This window comes from Pongo pygmaeus, chromosome 14, assembly GCF_028885625.2.
Source record: "Pongo pygmaeus isolate AG05252 chromosome 14, NHGRI_mPonPyg2-v2.0_pri, whole genome shotgun sequence".
NCBI classification, from domain to species: Eukaryota; Metazoa; Chordata; class Mammalia; order Primates; family Hominidae; genus Pongo; species Pongo pygmaeus.
In genome coordinates this window covers 32,592,708-32,606,695 of record NC_072387.2, presented here as the reverse complement: position 1 = coordinate 32,606,695, position 13,988 = coordinate 32,592,708, and the positions used below count along the sequence as shown (strand labels likewise).

Below are 13,988 nucleotides of genomic sequence, written 5' to 3'. Positions count from 1 at the left end.
CAATCTTTGTTGTTATTGCAATTGCTTTTGGGGACTTAGTTAAAAATTCTTTCCCAACCAGGTGCGGTGGCTCACACCTGTAATCCCAGCACTTTAGGAGGCTAAGGCGGGTGGATCACGAGGTCAGGAGATCGAGACCATCCTGGCTAACAGGGTGAAACCCTGTCTCTACTAAAAATACAAAAAATTAGCAGGGCGTGGTGGTGGGCACTTGTAGTCCCAGCTACTCAGGAGGCTGAGGCAGGAGAATGGTGTGAATCCAGGAGGCGGAGCTTGCAGTGAGCTGAGATCGCCTCAGTGCACTCCAGCCTGGGAGACAGAGCAAGACCCCATCTCAAAAAAAAAAAAAAAAAAAAAAAAAAAAAAAAATCTTTCCCAAGGCTAATGTCAAGAAGGGCATTTCTGAGGTTTTCTTCTAGGATTTTTATCACTTGAGGTCTTACATTTAAATCTTTAATCTATCTCCAGTTAATTTTTGTATATGATGAAAGGTATGGGTCCAGTATCATTATTCTGCATATTGCTAGCCAGTACCCCAACACCATTTATTGAATAGGGAGTCCTTCCCCTATTGCTTGTTTTTGTCAGCCTTGCAATATCAGGTGATTGTAAGTGTAAGGCTTTATTCTGGGTTTTCTATTCTGTTCCATTGGTCTATATGTCTGCTTTTGTACCAGTACCATGCTGTTTTGGGTACTATAGCCTTATAGTTTGAAGCCTCTGGCTTTGCCCATTTGCTTAGATTTGCTTTGGCTATTGAGGCCCCCTTTTGGTTTCATATGAATTTTAGAATACTTTTTTTCTAATTCTGTGAAGAATTACATTGGTAGTTTGATAGAAATAGCACTGAATCTGTCAATTGCTTTGGGCAGTATGGTCATTTGAATGATACTGATTCTTCCAATCCATGAGCATAGAATGTTTTTCCATTTAATTGTGTTATCTCTGATTTCTTTCTGCAATGTTTTATAGTTCTTGTAGAGATCTTTCACATCCTTTGTTAGCTGTATTCCCAGGTATTTCATTTTCTTTGTGGCTACTGTAAATGGGATTCTGTTCTTGATTTAACTGTCAGCCTGGACATTATTGGTGTATAGAAATGCTGTTGATTTTTATACGTTGATTTTTTATCCTGAAACTTTGCTAAAGTTGTTTATCAGTTCTAGTAGCTTTTTGGCAGAGTCTTTGGTTTTCTGGGTATAGAATCATATCACCAGCAAAGAGAGATAGTTTGACTTCTTCTTTTCCTATTTGGATGCCTATTCTTTCTTTCTCCTGCCTGAGTTCTCTAGGTAGGACTTCCAGTGCTATGTTGAATAGGAGTGGTGAGAGTGTGCATCATTGTCTTGTTCCATTTCTCATGGGGATTGGTTCCAGCTTTTGCCCATTCAGTAGGTTGGTGGCTGTGAGTTTGTCATAGATGGCTGTTATTATTTTGAGGTATGTTCCCTTGATGCCTAGTCTGTTGAGGTTTTTAATGTGAAGGGATGTTGGATTTTATCAAAAGCTGTTTCTGCATCTATTGAGATGATGATATGGTTTTTGCTTTTAGTTCTGTTTATGTGGTGAATCACATTTATTGATTTGCGTATGTTGAACCAGCCTTGCATCCCTGTACTGAAGCCTTCTTGATTGTGGTGTATTAACTTACTGATGTGCTGCTGGATTCTGTTTCCTAGTATTTGGTTAAGAATTTTTGTGTCTATGTTAATCAGAGTAATTGGCCTGAAGTTTTCTTTTTGTGTGTTTCTCTGGCAGATTTTGGTATTAGGCTGATGCTGGCTTCATAGACTGAGTTAGGGAGGAGCCCCTCATCCTCAGTTCTTCGGAATAGTTTCAATAGAACTAGTATCAGTTCTTTTTTTTTTTTTTTTTAGACGGAGTCTCACTCTGTCACCCAGGCTGGAGTGCAGTGGTGAGATCTCGGCTTACTACAAGCTCCGCCTCCCGGGTTCACGCCGTTCTCTCGCCTCAGCCTCCCGAGTAGCTGGAACAACAGGCATCCGCCACCATGCCTGGCTAATTTTTAGTTTTTGTATTTTTAGTAGAGACGGGGTTTCACCATGTTAGCCAGGATGGTCTCAATCTCCTGACCTTGTGATCTGCATGCCATGGCCTCCCAAAGTGCTGGGATTACAGGCATGAGCCACTGCGCCCAGCCTCAGTTCTTTGTACATCTGGTCGAATTCAGCTGTGGCTTCATCTGGTCCAGGGCTTTTCCTTGTTTGTAGATTTTTTATTAATGATTTGATTTCTGAACTTGATATTTGTCTATTTAAGGTTTCAGTCTATTTCTAGTTCAATCTTGGGAGACTGTATGTTTCCAGGAATTTATCCATTTCCTCTAGATTATCTAATTTGTGTGCATAGAGTTGTTTATAGTATTCTCTGAGGATCTTTTGTATTTCTGTGGGATTGGTTGTAATGTCATCTTTGTCATTTATGATTGTACTTATTTGGCTCTTCTCTTTTTTTCTTTGTTTAGCTATCACACTATCCACCTTCTATATTTTTTGAAAAACTAATTATTGGTTTCATTGATCTTTTGTGTGGATTTTTGCATCTAGTCTCAAAAAAAAACAGCACTTCAAAAAGCACTTCATTCAGTGCTTTTCTAATTTTAGTTATTTCTCTTCTGCCAGCTTTGGGGTCAGTTTATTCTTTTTTTCTAGTTCCCTTAAGTGCAAAGTAGGAATGTTAATTTGAGATATTTCTAACTTCTTGATGAAGGCATTTAGTGCTATAAACTTTCCTCTTAACACTGCTTTAGCTGCATCCCAGAGATTCTGGTATGTTGTGTCCCTATTTTCATTAATTGCAAAGATTTTTTTTATTTCTGCCTTAATTTAGATTTTTACCCAGGAGTTATTCAGGAGCAAATTATGTAATTACCATGTATTTATGTAGTTTTGAGAGATCTTCTTGATACTGATTTCTATTTTTGTCACACTGTGGTCAGAGTGTGTGCCTGCTATGATTTCAAACTTTTTGAATTTATTGAGGCTTGCTTTGTGGCCAAGCATGTGGTGGATCTTAGAATATGTTCTGTGTGCACATGAGAATGTATCTTCTGTGTTTGTTGGGCAAAGTGTTCTGTAGATGTCTATCAGGTCCAATTGGTCAACTGTCAAGTGCAAGTAAAGAGTTTGTTAGTTTTCTGCCTCAGTGATCTGTCTGTTGCTGTCAGTGGGTTGTTGAAGCTCCTGCTATTATTGTGTGTCTAAATCTTTTTGTAGGCCAAGAAAAACTTGTTTTATGAATTTGGGTGCTCCAATGTTGGGTGTGTACATATTTAGGCTAAGTCTTCTGGTTGGATTGTGCCCTTTATCATTCTATAATGATTGCCCTTCTTTGTCCTTAATTTTTATTGGTGAAAAATATGTTTTATTTGGCCGGGAGTGGTGGCTCACGCCTCTACTCCCAGCACTTTAGGAGGCCGAGGTGGGCAGATCACAGGTCAGGAGATCGAGACCATCCTGGCTAACACGGTGAAACCCCGTCTCTACTAAAAATACAAAAAAATTAGCCGGGCATGGTGGTGGGCACCTGTAGTCCCAGCTACTCGGGAGGCTGAGGCAGGAGAATGGCGTGAACCTGGGAGGCAGAGCTTGCAGTAAGCCAAAATCGCGCCACTGAACTCCAGCCTGGGCGACAGAGCGAGACTCCGTCTCAAAAAAAATTAATTAATTAATTAATTTTAAAATATATATATTTATATACAGTTATGTTTTATTTAACATAAGAATAGCAACTCCTGGTCTTTTTTGTTTTCCATTTGCATGACAGATCTTTCTTTATCCCTTTACTTTCAGCCTGTGGATGTCATTAGGAGTGAGATGGGTTTCTTAAAGACAGCAGATGGTTGAGTCTTGTCTTTTGATCCAGCCTGATTTGTTTGCCTTTTAAGTGGGGTGTTTAGCCCATTTACATTCAGGGTTAGTATTGATATGTGAGATTTTCATCCTGTCATCATGTTGTTAGCTGGTTGTTGTTACAGACTTGTTTGTGTGGTTGCTCTGTTTTGCCTATGGGCTGTGTCCTTAAATGTGTTTTTGTGGTAGCAGGTTCTTTCAATTCCATGTTTAACACTTTCTAAAGGATCTCTTATAAGGCTGGTCTAGTTGAAATGAATTCCCTCAGTGTTTGTTTCTCTGAGGATTTTATTTCTCCATCACTTATGAAGCCTTTTGATGAAATATAAAATTCTTAATAGGAATTTATTTTCTTTAAGGACACTGAAAACAGATCCCCAATCTCTTCTGGCTTGTAAGGTTTCTGCTGAAAGGTCTGCTGCTAGCCTGATGGGCTTCCCCATGTACATAACCTGGCCCTTCTCTTCTTTTTCCTTCAAGATTTTTTCCTTTTGCATTGACCTTGGTGAATCTGCTGACTATGTGCCTTGAGGATGATCATCTTTTATAGTATCTAGCCTGGGTTCTCTTTATTTCTTGGATTTGCATGTCAACCTTTCTAGCAAAATTAGGGAACATTACATGAATTGTATTCTCAAATATATTTTCCAAATTGTTTATTCTCTCTCTTTTTCTCTCAGGAATGCCAATGAGTCATAGACTTGGTCTCTTTACATAATCCCATATTTCCCGCAAGTTTTGCTCATTTTTAAAAATTCTTTATTTTTGTCTGAGTTGGTTAGAAAAGCTCTGAGATTCTTTCCTCAGCTTGGTCTGTTCTGTAGTTAATACTTTCAATTGTATTATAAAATCTTATAGTGAATTTTTCAGCTGTAGAAGTTCAGTTTGGTTCTTTCTTAAAATGGCTATTTCATCTTTCTGCTCTTGGATCCCTTTATCTTTATCTAGGACCACTAATCTTTGGATTAGTTTTCAACTTTCTTCCAAATCTTGATGAGCTTCCTTGCTATCCAGATTCTGTATTCTACATCTGTCATTTCAGTCATTTCCAACTGGTTAAGAACCATTGCTAGGGAGCTAGTGGACTCATTAGGAGCTAAGGGGACACTGGCTTTTTGAATTGCCAGATTTATTATGCTGATTCTTTCTCATCTGAGAGAGTTGGTATTCCTTTAACTGTGGCGTAAGTTGAGTGTAGTCAGTTGGCTGCATTTTTCTGAGGGCCAAGGTTCTGTGCACGGTCTTTATTTGTGGCTGAATTCTCACCTTGGTTTTATAGGAAGGTATATTAGCAAACTATTTTTGTAGTTTGGGCTGAGTTCCAGTAGATGATGCTTAAGAGTAATGGTTGGTAGATAGAGCTTAGCCACATGGCTCCTTTGTATTTCCTGGTGTTTCCGGCTGTGCTCTGCAGTACAGTGGGAAGAGAGGTGACCACCTATCAGGTCCGCTCCTGGGCACTGGGGAAGCCCCTTCCAACCAATGGCACTGTGCCCATGTTTCTTTTGTCAGGTGCGCTCTCTCAGGCAGAGGCTATGGTAGGGAGATAGGCCACCCCTTTCCCAGTCAGCTGGCCCTGCAGAGGGAGACATGCCCACTGCTGTGGTAGCCCACAGGTTCATGTAACTCAGCCTTCTCAGTACTCTGAGAGTGTGGGCTCCTGTCCTGCTCTAATGCCTGCTACAGATCTCGCCTTGGCACTCCCAGGCTTCAACACTGCAGCCCCAGGGAAAGCTCAGGCTTTTTGTTCCCTCCTCAGCTTAGGGACAGCAGGGATAGGGACCCCAGCAGTGGTACTGGCAGAGGGCCTATCAGTTGCCTCTGGGACTCTACCCCAGACAAATGCAAAACCGCAGCCAATTGGAGTGATCAGCCAAGGTTAGGGCAGCTGTGCTGCTGGGCCCAAGCTGGGGGCCCTGCCTGAAGAGCAGGGAGGTCAGGCAACCCAACCCTGAAGATAGCCTGGCCTCCTCTCTGTAGGATGCTGTGAGAAAGTAATCAGGCTCTTTGTTCCCTCCCTAGCCTGGGGGAAGCAAGGGCGAGTACTGTGGTGGCAGCAATGGCAGAGGCCTGTCAGTTGTCTCTGGGAGCTCCATCCCAGAGAAACACAGCCATCACCAACTGAAGTGATCAGGCAGGAGCTGTGCTGGGGGCCCAAGCCAGGAGGCACCCTGCGCAGTGAGGAGCAGCAGGGCCAGGGACCCGTGTGGAAAACTGTCTGGCTGCCTTTCCATATGGCAGCTGTGGCATGCTAGAGGCCCATGACAGCTGTCGGGGCTTTTTGCTCCCTCTCCAGCCTGAGGGCAGTAGGGGCACAGGCTGCAGCAGTGCAGAGGGCCTGTTGGTTACCTCTGGGAGCTCCATGCCAGAGAAATGAGGGCTGTGACCAGCTGGAGTGCTTAGGTAAGGGAGTGGATGGCTGCGATGGAGGCCCAGGCCAGTGGGCCTTGCCTGGCAAGATGCAGTGGAGGCGAGGCCTGCAGTCTGTCTGCTCCCCAGCATCATGGATATGGCCCCTATCCTAGGGACACATGAGAGAGCCTGGCCTACCTTGTTGGCCGGGCTGTGGCAGCTGGTGCTGGGGTGCTCAGGGATCCACACTGGCTTGAGCAGTGGCTCTGCCCAGACTCCAAGTAGCTCTTCATGTCAGTCTAGAGCCCCAGGGTGTGTGTGTGGGGTGGGTGGAGTCATGGAGGATCTCCTGTGCCTGGGAATTGCAAAGGTCCATGGCAGAAGTATGGGTCCCCAGGAGCCTTCACTCACTCACCCTTTCCCTGCTGTAGGGAGCTTCCCCTTGCTCTGCACCCAGGTTGGCAGCTGTCCTGCCTTACTCCCCTCTGCTCTCCGTTAGTCACCACTGCTTCCTTGATGAATCCCAACACAGCCTGCTGGACAATCAGCCTGAGGAGCTCATGTTCACTCACCACTCTCATCTCTTGTGAGAGCTGCACACACTAGCTGCTTCTAGTCAGCCATCTTGGCGCTTCAGATACTTGTTTTCTTAAGTAGAATTTACTAACTTGGAATAGAATCATCCAAAACTTAAGAGCAGATAGTTTAACTATTTTTAAAAACAGAAGGATAGAAAGAGATGGAGGGAGAAAGTAATTCTAGTGGGCCGAGTTCCATAACTGCAGTGCATAGAAATGTTTTTGTCGCTGGGCGTGGTGGCTCGCACCTGTGATCCCAGCACTTTGGGAGGCTGAGGCGGGCAGATCACAAGGTCAGGAGATCGAGACCATCCTGGCCAACACAGTGAAACCCCGTCTCTACTAAAAATACAAAAAAATTAGCTGGGCGTGGTGGTGGGCACTTGTAGTCCCAGCTACTCGGGAGACTGAGGCAGGAGAATGGCGTGAGTGAACCCGGGAGGCAGAGCTTGCGGTGAGCCAAGATTGTGCCACTGCAATCCAGCCTGGGAGACAGAGCGAGACTCCTTCTCAAAAAAAAAAAAAAGAAAAAGAAATGTTTTTGTCACCTTACCTATAGTGAAATTATTTTTCATTAGGTGTCTTGTTGATGGAAAACAATGCTTGTTGCAATAAAACCACTGTCTTGAAACACTACTATACATAACTCTTTAACATTCCTGACAGTTGCTTCCCAGGATGGATGTAAAGAACTTCAACGAAATTCATCAGACTCAAATATTACCATGTTAGTCAGGCTGGTCTCAAACTCCTGACCTCAAATGATCTGCCTGCCTTGCCCTCCCAAAGTGCTGGGATTACTGGTGTGAGCCCACCATGGCTGGCCAGTGGTTGAATTTTTTAAAAAGTGTTAATGGAGTGCTTGAAAACTAGAATATCCATCTAGATTTGTAAGACAGTATACCTGCATACTGGTGTGGCTTCCATACTTGAGTAAAAGCTTCAGAGTAGGCATCCTAGATTTCCCCAAGATACTCTACTTTTTTTTTTTTTTTTTGAGATGGAGTCTCGCTCTGTTGCCCAGGCTGGAGTGCAGTGGCACAATCTCAGCTCACTGCAACCTCCACCTTCCGGGTTCAAGCAGTTATCCTTCCTCAGCCTCCTGAGTAACCAGGATTATAGGCACACGCTACCACACCTGGCTAATTTTTGTATTTTTAGTAGAGATGGGATTTCTCTGTGTTGGTCAGGCTGGCCTCGAACTCCTGACCTCATGATCTGCCCACCTTGACCTCCCAAAGTGCTGGGATTACAGGTGTGAGCCACTGTGCCCGGCCAATGCTCTACTCTTAAAATAGTGCCATTCATTTTCTAGGTGGGATCATATTCCACACTGACTATATTGCTAGGGGTGGCCTAGAGGGTCAGGCCTTTGGGAAATGGCACGGCCTTTACCAGCTTCCCTTCTCTCCCAAAGAACTTCCCCTCTTGGACTTTAGATTGAGGAATGGGGCAGAGTAGTAGGCGGTACTGCTGTGCTTTGATGAAGACCCATGTGGCTGGCAACAGCTCTTACCTTTTGTCTCTGGGTCCTGGTGTGGGTGGAATTCCTGGGTGTTCTGTTGGCTCATCTGGGGCCATCAGTCCACTTTGAACTACTCACTGTCTCCTCTGCCTCCACCAATTAGAAACCCTTCCAAGGAACAGTGAGAGCCAAAGCCAAGAAAAGCCTTGTTCCCTATTTGGTGATTGAGTGACAGTGGGTGAAATCCTCTCTCAGAAAGAACTAGAAAGAACACAGTGCTTGTACTCCACAGTGAATAATGTCAGGGCTGACCCATCCTGACGCCAATCTTGCCATGCTTTTACCGTGTTGGAGGCTTCTACATTTGGTACTGGCAGTCAGTAAGTCTTAATGATGACTGTATATGGAATGTGAGTTTATAAAGCAATGGAACATAATTGTACTTAACTATGCCATATGTACATATTCACTGATCAAAACTTCACTGACCAACCAACCAAACCCCATACTTCATCCAATCCCCCATAGACTTGGGGATGGGCAGGTATTCTTTGGCCATATGGTATAAGAGGGTCATTCTTGTCACTACTAAAGTTAGCCTCATCATTTTGTGCTGCCCCAAGACCAACAGGGCCTCTCCTGTAAACTGAGTGCAAGCAGGCTGACGATTTTAATAACAGTCCATACCATGTATGTGCTTCTGTCAGCAGAATGTACATGTTATGCAAAACCTCCAGGCTCCTTAAGCTTTTTGCTGTCCATGAATCCTCTGTGGCAACTGTAGTCGTAGAGCCAGAAGCCAGAGGGTCAGGGATATGAGAGGCTGACAAATAGCTGGCAACATCTGGGGAGGAGATCCCTGTCATGTCTCTTGTGCCACAGAGCTATTATGGCTGGTCTTCCATTTGCTATTTCTTTCTTTAAGAGAAAACCATTTTTCTACTTTTCTTTTCTCTCCATACTTAAATGGTCAGTAGCTACTGAGTGGTGCTTTATCTGAACAGGCCTGGGTTGAAGCAAAATAGAAATGGGACTGGCTTTCCACAGGAAGTAAACTGCTTCGGAGCCCACAGTCCCCTGCTCAGTGCTCGGAAACTAGTCAGTCATCCCTGTTGGCAGTAAGTCTTCCCATAGCCCGTCCATTAGAGGTTTAACTAGATATCTTCAATAGAAGTCTGAGACAAGTGGGAGTGAGGAATGGAGGCCTAGATTGGGAGAATTTTTTTTTTCATTCTGTTTGCTTAATTCATGGTACAGTTTGTGCTATTTCATATCTGTACTCCAGGAAAAAATATAACTTGAAAATACTGTGTCTAAAGAAATTTCAGTGCTCTATCATCATTAAATTATTTACTTACATGCTTATATGACAGTCATGCTCAGATGTCACTATCATTGGTTTCTTGGGTGTGTTTTCGATCTGTCTGCTGCTGACTCTCACATCACTGGGTTTCCTTGCAGGTTTTGTATTTCAGCTCTGAGCTTGACTTCAGTGGGATTGTTCTCTGTGCAGACCTCCCTGTGTTGCCACTGTGTTTGTCTCTACTCACACTCCGTGGGGTTGGCTGTCCCATAGCACAGTCCTGTTTGTAGGTCCTGGCCTCCCGTGGTGTGCAGCCAAGTGCTACCAGTTCCTCACCCTGATACTGTTCCAACCACAGCCCTGAGAAAGAAGCCTACTCAGCAACAGAGCCATGTCCACAGGCTGGATAGAGGCTTTTCATCTGAGTTCAGAGAGGCAGCCACTTCTTGGGTCCAAGTTTTTCTCAGGCAGCCTGAGTTCAGTTCCCCCACATAAAGGTTGCTCACGGCCTCAACACCTTTCCAGGGTGGGAATTCACAACTCAGCCTCTGAGGGAGGAAGACCCACATGCCTTCACCTCCTCCTCCACCTGGCTCATCTCTTCAGCTGTGGCATCAGGTGAGTTCTGCTTCAAACATGACTCTGCGTTTGTATTTTTATTTTCTCTGCCATTTCATATTTGGAGCAAGAAGTGGGCTTTTCATGGCGGCTGGCCTCACTGTGCAATCATTAGCTTATGGGAGGCTCCACAGATAGCCGAAAGTTAGCATATTCAAAAGCAAAGCCATCAGCACCCATGATCCTTCTTTCTGTTTCACAAACCCTGGCACACACCTTCTTCCATCTTTACAGTCACTTGTTACAAGACAGCTGCTCAAAGGGCAGGAAGGCAAAATGGGAACTTAATCAGGTTCCCTTTTTAAAGAGGTTTTCCAGAATTCACCTCCTCAACAATATTCTTTTATGTCTGATCTACCTTTCTTGACAGACTGTAAACTCCATGGAAGTTGGAGTCTCAGAAATGATCACTGGCTTGACACCTACTGGGTGCCTAATAAGTCTTTCTTTAATTACGGATGGATGGGTGAAGAGATGGGTGGACAGTTGGGTATATGGATGGATGGATGGACAGGTGAATGAATGGATGGATAGACAGCTAGATGAATGAACGTTCCCTACGCTCTCATATCTCTGTTTTCCCACAGGCTGTTCCCTTTGCCTGGAACATGCTTCTTCCATTCACCACTCAGCTAACTCCTGAGCATCCTTCAAGATTCAGCTGAGATGTGCCCTCTTCCAGAAAGCTCTCCCTGATGACTGTACCTGGGTGAGGTGTCCTAGGTGTCCTGCTGTTTGCTGATGTCGTGCCAGGTGTCTCTCTCCACAATAAGTTTTCCTGTTTTCCTGTGCGGGACTGTCTGGCTCACCTTGCCTGCAGGCTCTGAGGCCCCTGAGAGCAGCCCCCAGCTTTGACTCTGTGTATCTAGCACTGGCCCCACTGCCTGTCATGGAGCAGGAGCACAAGAAATGTTTCATGAAATTTGAATAAAAGTAAAAGTAATGAAGACCATCTGTGCTTCATTTACAGAGAAAGACATGGCAGATAGAAGACACTGTGGATGAGCTGAGTGAGGAGTTCTCATAGACTGCTCAGGCACTAGAGCTCCAGAAAGAGAAAGACAAGACAGACCCACAGGCCCCTGATGAAGGCTGCACATTTGCTGTAAGCCCAGCAAATGTGCTTAGGTCTCAGCTCCTAAGGTGTTCACAGAGGTGGGGCCCACAGGGTCATAGCCCCTTCCACAGCGAGGGGGTTGGGATCAGAACAGCCAGCTCAGAAGAGACTATCCACCCAAGTCAGGTTCTGCACATTTGGTTTGGCAAGTGGAAGACTACACCAGGAAGCCTTAGACCTGGGGCTGGACACAGGGAAGCCCACACCATCAGCTTGGGGCTGCAGCTCTCTAAGTAAATCCACAGCCTGGAAAGATTGAGGAACGGCATGGAGAGGGAGTAATGAAAATAGCTGTTAGCAATGTAGCCTGATGGACAGGGCATGCCTCTGGAAGCAGGAGCTTTTCATGAGCTGCATCTCTAGCCCACTGCCCTCCATCCTAGCTCCAGTCCCCAGCTGTGCAGATACAGAGGAGGCTGGAGGGGAGAAAGATGAGATAGAGGTGATCACACAGCTGTGTCTCCACTGAGCTCAAGACACCTTTATTTACTAAAGCTTGCAGCTGGCCTGTGAGCCTTAGGTTGCCAGTGTGATTAACACGGCATAAAATACTATTTGTCTTGACTTGAGGTTCCCCTCACATCACGTTGTCTCCAGAGTGTCTGGTTTCCACTTTGGTCATCGTGTCATGTTTAACCTTCCCTTCTAGTCTGTAAGTCCCCCTGGGCTTTTGCACCCAAGTCCAGGGCCTCCCTCGCCCCATCCTATCCTGAGTTTCTAAAAATGAGTGACACCCTGGGTGGTGGAAGGGTGTGGGTCAGCACCAGCCTTCTCAGAGTAGGTATCTGGACTGGGATACCCTGAGATGCCATGGAATCCTTTGTGTCCAGCCCGAGAAGACCCCCTGCCACAATGACCACAAGAGCAGGCCAAGGAGGGGCAACAGGGTGTGTCCTTCTCATTGTACACACATCAGGGATAGCCAGGATATGCCCTGAATATGAAGAATTCCATGAGAACATTGCATTGGCTCAGGCCTTGATGTCGGGAGGTCTGGAATATCAAGTTTTCTTCATCAGACTGGACTCTCTTTTGAGACAAAAGTGACAAGAAAGGGCACTGTGGTCTCAAACAGCTAAAGGAAAACATAGCCTCTGAGCCAGCAAGGCAGTGTGGGGCCCCAGTAATGCCCATAAAATGCACAGATGCCTTCCCAGCAGGGATGCCGGAAGCACACGTTCCATGGCCCTACAGGGGCCCCCAGAGGTGGGCTCTCCAAAGGCAGATGCCAGCCTCCCGCCATGTTCTCAACACACTCATCACTCTCACCCTGAGCTTTGTCCAGACTCCTTCCGAAGAGTTTGCGCTCAGCTATGGGGCCGGTTCCTCTCTTATCACTGGTACTAAGGAAGGAAGGAAAAAACAGGATGAGGTGAAGGGCTATAACATGTGGTGAAGTTTAATTATTCAATAATGGTTCCAATTATTAAACATGACTATTGCATAATGACATAATTGGCTATGGATGTGCTTTTGTGTGGCCACATAAACTCCAGGAAACTGTGTCTTCATTAGTTTCATTAGTCTTCATGAGGTCAGGCCTAGGGGCAGCTCATTTGACTCTTCCCAAGTGTGGGGTGGGTTTTGATGCCTCGAGAGTGCCAGAGTGACACAGGTCATGACCCACGCCAGGGTGAAGTGAGAACTCTCGGGGGTCACCTCTCCTCATTCCACATCCGTCCTTTCCAGGTGGCTCCCAGTGTCTTCCCTCGTGAGTCGCAGGAAGACAGACCTAACCCATGGGAGGCAGGTGACCCAGCCAGAGAGAAACGGGAACATGGGTCCTGAAGAGACCCCAGGCACTGGAGCTGGTGGTGACGAGAGTCCACCTGGCCCAGTGGATCGAGGACCTGGAGTGGGAGCTGTCCCTGGCTGAAGGCAGCTCGAGTGCGGGAGGGAGAAGGCCCAGCAGACACGCCAGCCCAGGGGCCACTAAGTCACACCGGATGCTGCTGTGGTGGCCACCTGCTGGAGGTACCTTCTCCACCAAGAACATGGCCAGGTTCCCCTGGTAGGAAGGAGTGGGCGTCTGAGGCCTGGGGTGTGTGCTGGGTTTATGACGTGCTCCTTTTACAGGGGAACAAACACCTGGATTTCTTTCAGAGCCTGGACCTTGACTTATGCTGAATTTTGCCTTGGTTCTTTGGAGTGGGAGAAAATAGAGCCACAGGTATTGAGAAAATCAATGTGCTCTCCCATCACTGAGTCTGTCCTTCAGTTCCTCACTCAGGTGTGGACTCTCAGTGTCCCCAAAAGCTTCACTTGGGGCTGCTGGTTTGAGGGGTGAGAAGTGCTTGGAGTGACAGCCATAAGAATGTCAGTGCAGCCGCAGCACGTTCATGTCCCATCTTCCATCACGCCCCATCTTCCATCACGCCTCTCAGCGGAGTCTCCAAGGCCCTGACGTGGCTCCACCTGACCTCGTGGACAGACAGAGGCAGGTGGTGTCTGTGGGCCAGGCCTCCGAGCCACACTGAGGACCCCCAACACCTGAGAGGACTCCCTGAGCATAGCCAGAGCCAGCCCCCAGTCAAATTGGAGCTCTCCACACACACCCCCCCGACACACACACCTGTACTCCCTCCTCGGAAGGGAAGGGACCTCTCTCAATCCTCCCTTCTTTCCACTAAGGCCCCAAGTGGAACTCACTTCACTTCGCAGACCCACTCCAGAGGCCACTCAC

At 46.2% G+C, this 13,988-nt stretch overlaps 1 protein-coding gene across 1 annotated transcript in view; it reads left to right on the top strand.

The window, feature by feature from the left end:
• Positions 1–11,137, top strand: part of LOC129011229 (phosphatidylinositol 3,4,5-trisphosphate 3-phosphatase TPTE2-like) — an 87,119-nt gene extending 75,982 nt beyond the window's left edge. Inside the window, exons 20-21 of the mRNA XM_054445978.2 lie at positions 9,729–10,188; positions 10,776–11,137. Of these exons, the coding sequence (XP_054301953.1) occupies positions 9,729–9,860 (132 nt within the window). The 3' untranslated portion in view covers positions 9,861–10,188; positions 10,776–11,137. The remainder of the gene's footprint in view (positions 1–9,728; positions 10,189–10,775) is intronic.
• Positions 11,138–13,988: the final 2,851 nt, after the last annotated feature.